The sequence below is a fragment of the Zonotrichia albicollis genome, chromosome 7 (genome assembly GCF_047830755.1).
Source record: "Zonotrichia albicollis isolate bZonAlb1 chromosome 7, bZonAlb1.hap1, whole genome shotgun sequence".
Taxonomy (NCBI): Eukaryota; Metazoa; Chordata; class Aves; order Passeriformes; family Passerellidae; genus Zonotrichia; species Zonotrichia albicollis.
In genome coordinates, this window is record NC_133825.1 from 36,374,838 (window position 1) to 36,388,742 (window position 13,905).

At 38.4% G+C, this 13,905-nt stretch overlaps 1 protein-coding gene across 1 annotated transcript in view; it reads right to left on the reverse strand.

Annotated features, from left to right (window-relative positions):
* The window catches only part of LOC102065381 (gamma-aminobutyric acid receptor subunit pi), a 47,241-nt gene that overhangs the window by 8,160 nt on the left and 25,176 nt on the right, over positions 1 to 13,905 (reverse strand). Inside the window, exons 7-8 of the mRNA XM_014275331.3 lie at positions 10,318 to 10,455; positions 742 to 894 (exon numbers count right to left, since the gene is read on the reverse strand). Coding sequence (XP_014130806.2) covers positions 742 to 894; positions 10,318 to 10,455 — 291 coding nt within the window. The remainder of the gene's footprint in view (positions 1 to 741; positions 895 to 10,317; positions 10,456 to 13,905) is intronic.

A 13,905-nucleotide genomic window follows, 5' to 3' on the forward strand; every position in this document is an offset into this window, starting at 1 on the left:
AATGGATCATGTTTTAGGAAGAAGACTTTAAAATTAACTTGTGACTCTTAAGTAAAATGCTTTAAAAGAGTAACAGAAAATGTTACCAAAGCTGAGAACACTAGAAATTAAAATGAGAGAGATTTTGGTGTCATGGAATGTATAATTATGATTAACATATTATTATTGCAAATCTATGCAAAAGGTCCCTTTAAAATATTCAGGTATCATTTTTCTCAGTGTAGTTGCCCACTGGCCTCATTCAATGTGAAATCCTTCTTTATTCCCTGTTCTGTAGGAGTATTTTTTCCATCCCACCTGCAGCTTGATCAAACCTGATTTGCATTCTCTCCCTTTCAGAATATCCTTTATTTGAAATTAATTATATTTAATCTCTTATAATTCTCTTGTTATTCATGTCTTAATTAGTATGTATGGTGAGACCTCACAAAAGCCTCACAATTGCCTGTGCAGGCCATGTATTTGAATATGCTTAAATTATTTCCAAAATGACAGGTTTTTGCTTTGCTTTCAGTGGCCTCCCCTGCCTATAAATCTCCTTCCTGTAGCTGCCAAAGGCACTTTCCTTAATTAAAGAATAGTAAGGCTTTAAGGGGAATCCACATGATGCACTGAGTATGGCCAGCCCAAAAAGTAATTCCATGAAACTCAGAAGTGTTTGCACCTTCGGGACACGGATGCCAATAGAGGAGGAGCCTCAGTGATCCAGCCCTGGTTTGGGTTGGTTTATCAGCTTCTCACCTATGCAGATTCTGGCTGGAACCGATGACTGGCTTATCCAAAATGACACCCAGGAGAGCACAACCAGAAGGATTGATGGCACGTATGTCTCTAATATGAAATACAAGATGTTTCTCTTGAGTTCAAAGTGAAACACAAGTTTGGGGTAACGTCCTGTGAAAGGAGCAGGGAAAAAAACATGGTGAAGGTGCAATTATTGAAAAGATCTTTGAAATAACAACCTATGTTACTTTGGTGTGCTACAGTGTGAAAAATTATTAACAAAAAAATTGTAAAAATTAAACACAGCACTGAAAAATTCAGATTGAAGACTCTGAACTGAAGGAAATAATCAAATATGTAACATCCAGTCACCATATCCACTAAAGACACCTTGAATTGGAAATTAAATGAGGATTAGTGAAGGAAAAAATAATCCATCAATGCATGAAGATGATGTTTCATCAAGTAGCACAAGGCAAGGAAATTTGAAATCACATATGGATTTAGCTGCTGCTATTCATAACAACAAGTGAGCTACTGTACAAACTAGAGCAGTAAGGATTGTCATTTCATGGGTTCTTACTTTTAACTATCTCACATATCCAGTTTGTTTTGTTTTTCATTTACTATTGCTCAAGATGTGGATTGAGGGTACCTGCTCTGACATTGCTGACCTACCTCACATTCCACTTAGACCCAAGCAGTATCTTTGCATCCTCATTATCTATTTTTCCTTTGTATTAGTGCATTAGAGTGCTTGTGCTGCTCTGAGCAGTGTCACTGTTGTGGCTCAAATTATTTCCTTCTAAGTCAGTGATTTCCAGAAGATGAACTTTTGATCATAGAGTCAAATACAGAACAGTGTTTCATGCAGGGACAGCACACTCATAAGCAAAGCCTGAATTTCTCATCCAGCTCCCTAACTGAGCAAAAATTGGCTGTGTTGAAGCACACAACCTGAAATTGTTACCCGTTCAATGCATTACAGGAAAACAAAATCTTGCTTTTTAAACAGGCAGAAAAGACTTCTTGTTCTGAAGTTCCAGGTTACAAATTAAGTGTTATTAAGCTTTTACAAAATAATCTTAACATTTGCATGCCAGCTAAGTATCAGTGAGAGACTAATGCTCTGTAGTGCAACAGCTTTGGCTTCTGCTGTTTTAATACAAAACCTATTTTCTGGCACCAATATCTGCTTCCAATGCTGCCTGCTGTGAGTCAGGACAGAACTACAAAACAGTGAATTCACTTCAGCAACAGCAATACAGGCACAGACAGGCTATTTGTGCATCCCTCAGGTGTGCTGTGAGACACAAAGAAGAACACTCTTAAAAGCCTGAAACGCAAGCAGTGGATGCCAAGAAATGTCTTATTGCTCCCAGATGAGAAAATGGATGGCTAAATTTCAATTTTTAAAAGCATTGTATATATTGCATCAAGAGAACAATAACAGGATTTTTAAAACAGAAAGAACTGCATTATGTAGTCTGACCCTAATCAGAAGCCACTAAATTTCCTTAATCATCCCTTGCTTTGAACTAAATAATTTTGGTTGGAATAGAGCCCACCTTTCACACAGACATGAAGACTTAATCTGAGGATACCTAGACACACACCATTTCTTTTGGTAAATAATTCTGTTTGCTAAGAATCAATGCCTAATTTCTAATATTGAAACATTTTCAGTTTTCTGCCAAATTGAGCATCTCCTCCCTACTATATAGGGAAGAGATTACTAAATAAATGAAATAGTCCTCTGGTAGTCAGTTCTTTCTCCTTCCAAAGGAAAAAATACACTGTATTTAGGGTTTTTCTTTGTATATTCAGTATATTGAAATCCTCAAGTGTCCAACTGAAAGAAAGAGTACAAACATTACAGTTCAATTATCTCCATGAGGCAAGAGGTACAAACATGCTTTACACCATTATCACATTTTACGTGAAAAGAGGGACATTCCACCAGTGTACCTCTACCAAGGCTGTGACTTTTACCAATACAGTTGTTACAATAAATGTCATTTTGCTCACCAAAACTGGTTTTGAGTGTATGGAGACCAAAGTAAAGCACTCAGAAGTCAGGGAGTGAAAAACTTACAATGACTGTGCGACCTTACTTTTTCTGTCTGCACGCACCATGCTCTGAGATGAGCACAGGGCAAAAGGAAAGCTCTGAGTCTGCACAACAAAAGGCTGCAGCACAAAGCACATGTAGGGAAAGAGAACCAGATACTCTACAAAAGCTGCTTGTGCTGTTCTTCTGAGCTGACCACAGGGAAGGATGTGCCCAGCAAAGGGGAGTGAAGAGACCAGACCATCCTTCCTGCAGCACCTGGGGATTTCCTGTGGCTCAGCCTCAGAAGAACTCGTTGTTAAGAAGGAAAACTCTGAAACAGCCAAAACAGCCATACAATAACAGCCTCTCCTTGTTGCTGCCCTAGAACTGCATGTCTGTTTACCTCAGTATAAAAGTTAAGTGCATACATGTGAAGTTACTTCAAAATATCAGATTTAAAAGCCACACTTCACAATTTCCAAGTTTAGACAAGTCCTTTGAATATTCTGGTATTATTATTTTTTCTGATGCCAGAAATTTCTGAAGTAATGTGAAAAAAGAGAAATAGAGATGTAACAGCTTATAGCTGAGTGGCTTTTTGGGGAACAAAAAAGAGACATTTCTCTAACCTTAAGGCTTTCTTCTTGCCAGAATCCAAAGACATATCATGGACATGATAATAATAGTGTCAGCATTTCTCTAAAGGGTTCAGAAGAGCTTTTATAATGGAAATTTTGAAGCAACCTATATATAGAAATCATCGGAGCTCCTCCTGTAATAAACTGAAGGAATCAGTATTCGAGAAAAAGTATTCAGTGCACACTTAATCATGCTAAAGAAATGAGCAATGGGATAAAATGAAGATAGGGAAATATTGCAGTCCCTTTTCCATCTACACCACCCATGTACCAAAAGTTATCATCTTTAAAAAGAACAGATTTGCTGCTCCTGTTGCGTGAGCTGCATATGGGAGAGTAATGCTGTTACTCATTGCCTTTGACTGGCACATCTGAGACCATGGTGCCATCAGCCAGAACAAAATTGAAACAGGTTCATGAAATCCTAGTCCTGACTTTATTAGAGTTAACTCAAGTACAGCTCAAATTAACTCCACAAAACTGTCAAGTTTGCCACTTGCTTGACAACAAAATACTTGCATTAAAATGAAAATATGTTTTTTCTTTCAAGTTTCCAGCCCATGATGAATGTCACCTCAGCGTGAGACTGCTTTGATTTAAATTCGTTAACATGATAGGAATAATTTCTGTTCAGATATCTAACTGCAGCAAAGGCACAGCATTAGCACTTATCAAAGTATTGAATTGCTCTGTGTAACAGTTTCTCAGATGAACCTGAACTTAAATGACTGTCAATATTTACATTCTAAACACACCTCAAGGTGAGGTATTCTACTTAGGTGACCCCACAGCAAAAGAAAATTCAGCTGAGTAATGCAGGCGTTATAGAATTTATGAGAGAGCAGAAGTACAGAAGTAGACAGCAGCTCTAACTTGTAGATGAAGAACAAATCCAAAGAGCAGATGACAATCTCCATACCTACTCTAACCTCCTCTACTGCTAAGTACCCTAAAAAGGAGAAGTTACAGCTGACCACTGTTGTTAATCACCATAAGATTTATATCTGCACAGGCTTTAGTCAGTAGCTGAGCAGGCCTAGGCCTAGGTCTGAGTCAGATCTTTCTGAAGGCAATAAAAACTGGTTCATGTCATTTTATAGCTTGGCATGGAAGCTTGGCTTTTGGCTTTTAAAATTATATTCTAATTTACAGTTCTGATTATCAGACTCTTTATATAGACTTGCCACTGATGATTCTATCAACAATGACTATTGCTGTACTGCTTGAGAAATACATAAACCTGAACAAGCTTCCTATTCAACCTAGGTCATTCATTTTCTGATTTTCCCATTTTTCTGTGGCATCTGTTCCCAGCTGATGGCAGAATGCTGCACCTTTGATCTTTTCTGCAGCATTTCTGACCAGCGAATGGTCCCAGCAGAGGTACCTAAGGAAGGACTGATTCTCTATAAGTGCTGGCAGCAGTTCCTAATTTCCACTCTAAGTGCTTTGGGATGGGACCATCTTCCCCACAACCACTTCCTGAGGACTTTCTGCTGAACTCTACTCCAGTAAAAGACTGCTCCACATCACTCTTTATGCAAGAAGCACTTTGGTGCCCTGCACAGAGGTGTGCAGCCAGGCACAAAGAGCATCCTTTTCTCTCTCATGAATTATTTATGCTAACCCCTTGGGTGTCCACTGAAATGTGTGATGTACAACTCAAACAAGCACGTCAGTGTAGTTCTACCTATGCATCATCTCCTTCTCATCTTGCCTCTTCTAAGGGCAGAGGACAGGAGAGCTTAAAATAGATTTTACTGGTTTAACTATACACTGAAAATGTAGTTTTCAGTATGCAATTTTGGTATTGCTTATTTACAATGAACATGGGCAGTGAATAATCAGAATGTCCCCACTTTTACACGATAAATAAGTTGTGCAACTGAAATGCAATTCTCTGACTGCTGTAGGATGCTAAGAGGATGCCAATATAAATTGCTAATATGTTATTACATCTTCTTTGCCCCTCCTTCAGAGAAAAAAAACCAATCTTCTGTCCTTCACAGTCTAGATCTTACAAACTGCCCCTTTTCTTACTTGGTTTTCATAGCTGAACTAAAGGAAATGAAAGTTCAGGCTGGGCTTCTCAACAAGTGCTTCATCTTCATGAAAATGCTTTACAAAAAATAAGTTTGAAATTCAGATTTCCTAAGAATGAAACAAACCCTTTCATGTAGTGTATATGTGTACATATATTTATCCACTTAGCTTACCTAACTAAACAAAACAAAGCAAAAAAATAATCAAAACAACAGAAAAATATTATGCCACCAAAAGTTTTCCAAGTGTTGAGGTATATTTATGTCTATGATACCAAGAACTTCAGAAGAGTTAATAACAGAATGCTTCCTAATATCCTTGATATTCTTTCCATTCATTGCATTTCCATATGGATTTATGTTACCGTAACTTTTTCAAAATTTCCAGTTTTCTTTCTAAACTGTTCTACATTGGAGCAGTATCTTAGAAACAACTTGTGATGGAAAATACCAACTCAAGTGGAAAAGCTTGTTTACAAAGAGGGATGCTATGAGCTCAGAGAGGTAAATTGAACATAACATGATAATACATAGATAGACATGCATACGTAATTGTTTAAATCTTAGGTGAGGCTGATCGAAGACTCACCAGGTAAGATTATTACTGAAAACCTCTGGGATTCTTTGTGAGCCCTGTATGGCAGAGAATATGTTCTCAGAAGTAACAACTGGAGAGCAATTAGAGACAATAAAAGAACAGATAAAGGAAATTAGGGAAGTTATTCAGCCCACCATACCTCAAAAGGAAAAGCACTGAAAAACCTAGAAAAACTTGATTATTAACTAAATAACCTCCTGAACCTTGGGAAATTGCAGATGAGCTTGTAGGACAAAGCAAGCAGTGCTTCTATTTAGAAAGAGACAATGACTGATGAACACACACTCCTATACAAACTTTATATAACCTATATGTATTTTGTATATAATTATAAATGAGAGCAACTCCTCACTGGCTTAGCTGTGACATCCCCCTGAGAAGCTGACAACAGGCAGTGGCCTGGGGACCACAGAGTTTCAGCCCTGCACAGCCACACAAGGGCTGAGGGCCTCGGGCCCAAGGAGGCTGGAGCAGGATTTGAGGCAGACATCAAATCCCTGGCAGCGACTGCAGACAAGAACAGCAGCCAGCTCCTTCTGCAGCCTTTTCAACAGAGCAAATATCTTGTCTTTGTGCATCAAGGAGCAGAGATTGAATTTATGCTTCTGTCTCTTCTTTCCTTCTGTTCTGCCAAAATAATGCCATTTGAATGTGGCAGTTTGTTGACTTGACATTTTCCAAGCGGGGATGTGCACCGAGAGCCCTGCCTGCCTGCCATGCCTCTCCTTCTGGGATAAAACTCAGCATTAGACTGGACCTGAGCAAGCTGAGCCTCCTCATTCCTGCTGCTGCCAAGGACTTGACAGGACAGCAGTGGGTGCAAGACTTAAGGAAAGATGCTGGGGAAAAAAGCTATCAACAGCCGATTAGCATGAAGCTTGAAATTATGTTTTTGCTTCTTTCTCTGACTAAAAATGGAAATTGAGATTAATTAGCTATTGCTTGCTGTGAAAATAGAAGTATTTATGAAGTGGCAACACAGAGGGTCTGGGCCCAAAACTGCTCCCTAACAAGATGACATTGCATGAGTGTGTTAGGAGTGGAGTTAGAACATTGGAGAACAGGACTGGAGTTCAAAAATATCTCACCAACTATTGTAACACAAGTAAAGCAAGGGAATTCAACAAGTATGAAGTCCTGCACTCAGATGGGAATCACCAGCTCCCAGAGCTCAGGGAACATGTGGTTACAGGGCAAAAAAGGAGTCAGAGAACTAGGAAGAACCACCAGCTGAACAAGGTCAAAAATGCATGACAATTTTCTGCAAGAAAGGCAAATATCAGCCTAGAATGCATAAAGAGGAACAGATTTCATGGAACACATTAAGTAAACTCTTCCATCCTCAGAGGATATCTAATGGGAACCCATTTTTGGGTGCTGCATACTAGCAAAGAGATGAAAATTCAATGGGTGAACAATAGCAAAGACAGTATATCTAGAAAATTGCTTGTATGAATTAAAAAAGAGGAAAATTGTTGGTGTGAGAAAAGATATATCAGTCTTGGTACAGTGAAAAGGCTGCTGAAAAAAAGCAGGACATTTGTCTTCAATATCCACATAATGGGTTTGAAATGCAGCAAGGGAGATCAAGATTAAACATGAGGAAAATATGCGTGTAATAAACACCAGGAAAAAAATCATCTAGGGAGGCTGTGAAGCAGACACTTTGGAGGTTTGTCTGACTTACTCCTAGAAACATCTGTCAGGAAGTAGCTGCAGATATAGATGACCTTGCCTTGTGACACAAGAATAGATTAAATGAATTTTTAAAATGTATTTCAGCCTTATTTCTATGATTATTTATACAAAAAAGCTACACTGTAACAGTTCTTCATTGCTTTTATGTTTTTCCAGTAAGAAAAGCAAGCTTTTTAGATTAGTATTGATTACTCTGAGAATGCAGCTGGTGTTGGCTGGACAGCTAAAATGATGCAGATAATATGGTTTGGGAGTCCAAGAGTTTATCAGTGTTCTAAGAATGAGGACTATAGTTAAAGACATGTAGGAAATGGTTCTAACAATTAAATTACCCATGTCCAAAATGAAATTGTTCTGTACCAAAACAAAATCAACACCAAACCCTGGCCAGAAATCTAGCTAGCATTATTCAAAGTGACTTACTATTATGTGATTACAGTAATGTGATTACTATTATGTGATACATGCTGTTCTACAAACAAGATTAATCCTCAGTGTCCTTTTCTTAAATTTACTGAAGTTACTTATGCAGGAATTTTGCTGACTGCGTTTTAAATTTGGCTCTGTCAGTGGCTGTACGTGAACTTGGGTTTTGCACCGCTGTACAATATTTCACTTGCACAGCAGCTGTACTGCCTGCTCATGTTCACAGAGTATCAAACCCTGATTGCTTTTTTTGCTGTGCTAGGAAATACTGCACACAGCTCTTCTCTCATAACTTTAGCTTTAGCCCCTTGAATTGTAGTGGTAATAAACAGCTGTTATTTATAATGTTATTGTTATTTATAAGTTACTCTCATATCTATTAATGGTAATGAGGAAATGCAAAACATCATTTTTCATTTCAAAATTGATTACACAGCTCCATAATCTGGTTGCTTTTTTCTTTTAATATGGCCTACAGTAGGCACTGCTTTCCAAACAACTGTAGAAAATAGCACAAGGTTCAGAATGACTCGGTAGAAAATTAAGAGGATTCAGAGATTTTAAAATTTTAAAAGCACTGCACAGCACTTAATAACATGGCTGTCTTGAATAGGAGAACCGGAGGTGCAAGAAATTTTAATTGAATTAATTTGTGTGTCTTAAAACATGCAATTAAAACAAAAAGTGGCTTTTGACTTCAAACATATGATTCCTGCCAAGACAAAGGGAGGAAAACAGCATCATTTACTGGAAGGACAGCGCAGTTCATCTGATCATACCTCTTCAACTCTAACTGGAAGTAGGTTTTAGTCAATCTAGTTAAACAACAAACAAAACCAAAAACCAACTAACCAAAACAAACAAACAAAACAAACAAATTTTTTTGTCTTTAAACTCCTGATTCTGTGATAGAATGTGATAGGAATTCAGCAGGTTTCCTCTTCCCCTTTCCTGTGTGGTGAACAGGTCCTAATACCCTTCTGGGTAGAACCGCAGTAAAGGATTATTCTTTCATTGAACCTGATGCTGCTTACTCAGAAACTGTGTAAAGGAAGGCAAGCAGATGTGACTTACATAAGTAGCAAGCAATTCTGTGATCCTCGAGCCTGCTGGTATTTAATTTATACTTTTACATCCATTTAGAGAACTTCAATTTTTTGCCCTGAATTAATACCTGAAATTAGATCACAAGTTTCTCTGTCTTGTGTTATTAAAGCAGAAATACCCAATAATGGAATAGAAATAGTATATCTCTGTGATTCCAAATTAGAAACATGTCCTCTGGTGAAACTGCAGTTTTGAAGGATGTGTGTGTCTTGATTTAAAGATCACACCCTTGTGTGGGTGTGCTGACTTGAGCAGAAGAGAAACTGGGTACACAGTGAAGAGCAGCAATGAAGGACCTGAGAGTAACTCGAAGAACAAAAAGGTTTGGCAGGTCTTGAACTCCCTGAAATCCCTTTCAAAATCTCTGGAAAATAACCAAGAGCACACTGTTCCCTGAGGTTAAGCCCTGCAGTTAGAGGAAACTTTCTACAGCAGATTCCTAAGCTCGGCAGAGGAGCAGGTCGGGGAAAGGCTCCTGACCCTTCCCTGGGCACAGGAACCTCAGGTCAGGCAATCTCCTTCCTGCTGCCCACCAGGCCGGGCAGAGGCTGCCACACAAACACAGAAACTCCTACAAGCAGTAGCCATGAAACTCCAATTCCTGCAGCTGTGAAAGCACACAGCATATTCTGGGAATTTCCACAGATGAATAGAGGCTTTTGATTTGCCTTGTAAAGCCAGAATGGCTGATCTGAGCTGAGTACCCCAAAGTCCCTGGTCTGTCTTCAATTTAAATGACCAATTCCATGCTCCTCTTTCTCCACAAGAGCTCTCCCTGACATATGCAAGGAGCAGTAGATTCATGTTTATAATTCTTTAGATAATGTGTGGCCTACAAGAAAATGCTCAGTCTTTATATTAGCTTGGTCTCTGCTTGTAACATGGAAAGTATTTACAGCTTCAAGAATGTAATTATTAGAAAAGGAAAACTGTCGTCCTAACAGAAAGCAGTGTGCTCAGTTCCTGAAGCTGCTCTGTTTCCAAAGCCATAATTCAAACTGCACCCAGAAATTGTTTTAGGGGTGTTTTTACCTGTCTCATACACAGCTTCAGATACAGAAGTAAAGTGGTCTTCTACTGTGTACTGTGCCAGCTGGAGTGTGTCCAAACCTCGAACTGAATCATTTCCTCTGGTCCAGTAAAACATGACATCATTGATGTTATAACCCCCTGTAGTGAGACACAAGCCAACAATTGTGTTTATTTTGCACAATAATTAATTTGTGTTGAGTACACTTATGGTTCAGCTGTTTCTTATTTCTGGAAGTGCAATTAGACATAAACAATGATGGGTTTTGGCAGATTGTAATTCCTGTTCATGACAAAATTTGCAACACCATGCAAAGTCTTGTAAGTTAAAATCTGATGTTTTTGGAGGTGGTCCTTTTGTATCTTGTATTTCAGTATAAATGACAAACTAATAAAATAGATTAGTACCACCTGGTATTCTAAAGGCAAAAGCTATTAGGCTCTAAGAAAATAGAGCTTTAATGAATTACTGCACTTGCCAGCACTTTGACTGGACATGAAACGTGCCGTGTGTTGCATCCCAAATGCTGTTTCTCGGTGCAGTGCATTGGTCCTCATTCCCACAGAGATGAAGGGATGGGGAGAGCAGCACAGCTGCTGCTCGCTGGTGCTGTGCTCCAACCAGAGCTCGAGTCACCACTTGGGACAAGGTTTGGGCTGAGGACTCGGATGCTTGCCAAGGAAACCAGCTTAGAGCTGGTGTTTCTGCAGGCTCAACAGCATGGCACGCTTCAGGGGCCCCAGGAGGTTCCCTCTTAACCTTCAGGCAGTAATTAGGACCTGGATGAATCATCTATCAGAAGGCAACCGTGTTTTGCACACACTTGTCAATGTGCAGCACAATCATAGCCAAAATACCTCTGTAGCTTTTCCCCCTTATATAAAAGGCAGCCACTTTATAGACTAGTGTATTTGATTAATTCAAGATTATGTTAATGTAATTTACATGTTAACAGGGAGCATTTGAACATCTTTTTTCTTTAGCTTACTTAGATCAATCATTCTTGTATTTGACAGATTTATATTGTGTAAGTTAATAGCTCAGCTTAGGGAACAGAAACATGAGCTGATGATTATTTTTAGACTTTAGTCAACTGTAAGTAAATTACAGTGAGACAATAATGCAATACATTGCACAAGGGTATATGCTGCAAAAAGAACAAAGCTCTAGAATCACAGAAAAAAAGAGATGTATTAAAACAAAAACAAAAGTGCCTTTTAATATTTTTAAGTTATTGGGGTTTTTTCTTGCAATGACAAAACAGAACAGATTTATCCCGCCATCTCATGCAGGAAAAAAAAGGAGTTCATAAATTTTGTTCTAAGAAAACACTGGGCTGGTTATCTATTAAATGACAATTTCACCTGAAAATTTTTTCTCTGCTCATTCTTTAAATGTACATTTTGCTTTCACTATCACTGGTAGTTATATGAAAAGGTATCATGGCCTGGAATCTCTGCTCATGTTATCGCACTTATAGCAATTAAAGCCAAAAGAGTTTTGTGTCAAAAGACTAAGCCAAAAGCATATGCATCCAAGCTAAGTTTTCAATTCCCTAAAATCACATACTGGGAAATTTCCCAGATTTGTGAGATGCAAAATAGAAGTAACATTTTCTATAAACAAATGATTGCATTGTCCTTAGTCAAAACAAAGACACTCATATAACCAGGTTTTATGCATGATTCCGGCCATGGATGCATTTTACTTCCTTTCAGTATAAATGAACTACAGACATTTAAATGAAGTCCAAAGAACTAGAGAGTACCACAGTAAATTCCTTTTTGTTTTCATAAGACATTCAGCCTTCCAAGTTGTGTGAGACAGGAGAAGTTCTTGGTGCCCACATGAATGATAACGAGCATATTTTGAAACAGAGGTTATTTTGCTTTTGTTCCAAAATATTCTCATTAGTGGAACAATTAGCAGGTTTGGGTGATCCTTCTTATGAAAATTCTTTGAGTATAATAATTCCAAAACTCTTAAGACGAATTTTTACTGAGAGAGCCTTCTAACAGTCAGTAAAGTTAAATAGTACAGTGCTCCCTCTGTGCAAAGTTGTTCTTTATTCAAGGGATTAATATTTTAGTAATTATAAAACATTTCAAAAGTTTATAGAGACAAAATCCTTAAGCCCATGTTATTTGGCTTTTACAAGTAATCTCTATTCTCTTTATGTGACACTGAGTTTTTATCCTAGCTAATTCCTCAAGCCCAGAATGTCTCATTCCTGTACATTGTTGATAGAGTATGAGCTGCTAATGTCAATAGGGTTAAGTACAGGAATAGTAAATTTGGGATTAAACATTCATAATGCCTAATACAAATTAGTTTCTTTACCTTTCTGTTGCTAATTTTAATTTTCACTGATTGTCAAGCACAAGTTAAGTGCCTTCACATGGCTCTTCACTGAATGAATGGTAAAGGACAAGTTCAAAAATAAATAAAATTTCAGAGATGGGCCCAAGACTTGAATATGTATTTGGACTGGGGGTGTGTGTGAGGGAAATGTGAGGACAAACCCTCCAGCCCAGCAAGGATGAATGGTGGTGTTCCCTGCCACGGGGCAGAGAGCAGGAACCCCCCTGGCAGCACCAAGCAAGGCAGGATCCCTCCACTGTCCCAAATGTCACAGCACTCATATCAAGAGACTCAGAGTGCCAAGTCTCTGTTTCCTAACAAATGCCAGCATTACCTTCTAAAGTGTTGCAATAAGGGGGGGGGGGGGGGGGAATGCAATAACATGTTGGCCAAAATGTGTTTTGCTATGTAGAAAGTACAAGTCACTTAAAGTTACTAACTAGCAATAGCAGAAAAGAATGTTGGAAAGGTCACTGGGGATGCTTTATGGTGTAAAGCCATTACTCCATGATATCATGACATATTTGTCCTTATATTAATAATCACTTAATAAAAGCCTAACTCTTTGTCTCAGTTCAAATATTTGCTGTAGATTTTACATTTTATTTACAAGCATCAATGTTTGTGCAGATGTGTGTGCATGTTCTGCATTCACAATTCTTAAACCCAGGCGATGGTCTTGGCAAGCAGTGTGCCAGGAGGATGATCACATTATTCATCTATAAATCAACATAGCTTATCACATGGGGAAGCAAACCCCATTTCCAGCCTACCCAAAAGAAAGGACTGCAGTGCACTGATGAGAAAAGCCCAAGGCACACTCTTTCCTTTTTGTATTTGTTGCTTCTATCTGTTTTCCTCAAACTAAACACCAGTGTAATGGGAGCATTTGTTGTGGCACTGGGTTTTCCCCTTGGACAGGAGACACTTGTGTGCTGTTGAAAAAGCAGATGGAATCAATCTGAAAAAAAGCTTGGTTTTAATTATACGGGGAATTTTCCTTTTTATTTTTTTAATCCTGTCAAACAAATTGTAAATTCCTGTGGGACATGTATTTCATTCTGGAACTAGAGAAAATACTAAATGACTCGTTAGGCAGTGCTGTTGATTTAAATCTATATACATTGATTTACCAATATGCTCTTCCAAAGGAAAATAAAGACAAATCCCAATTACAATCCAAACCACTGTTTGTTAAACAGATCTCATAAAGCTGCTTGTTGTAGAGG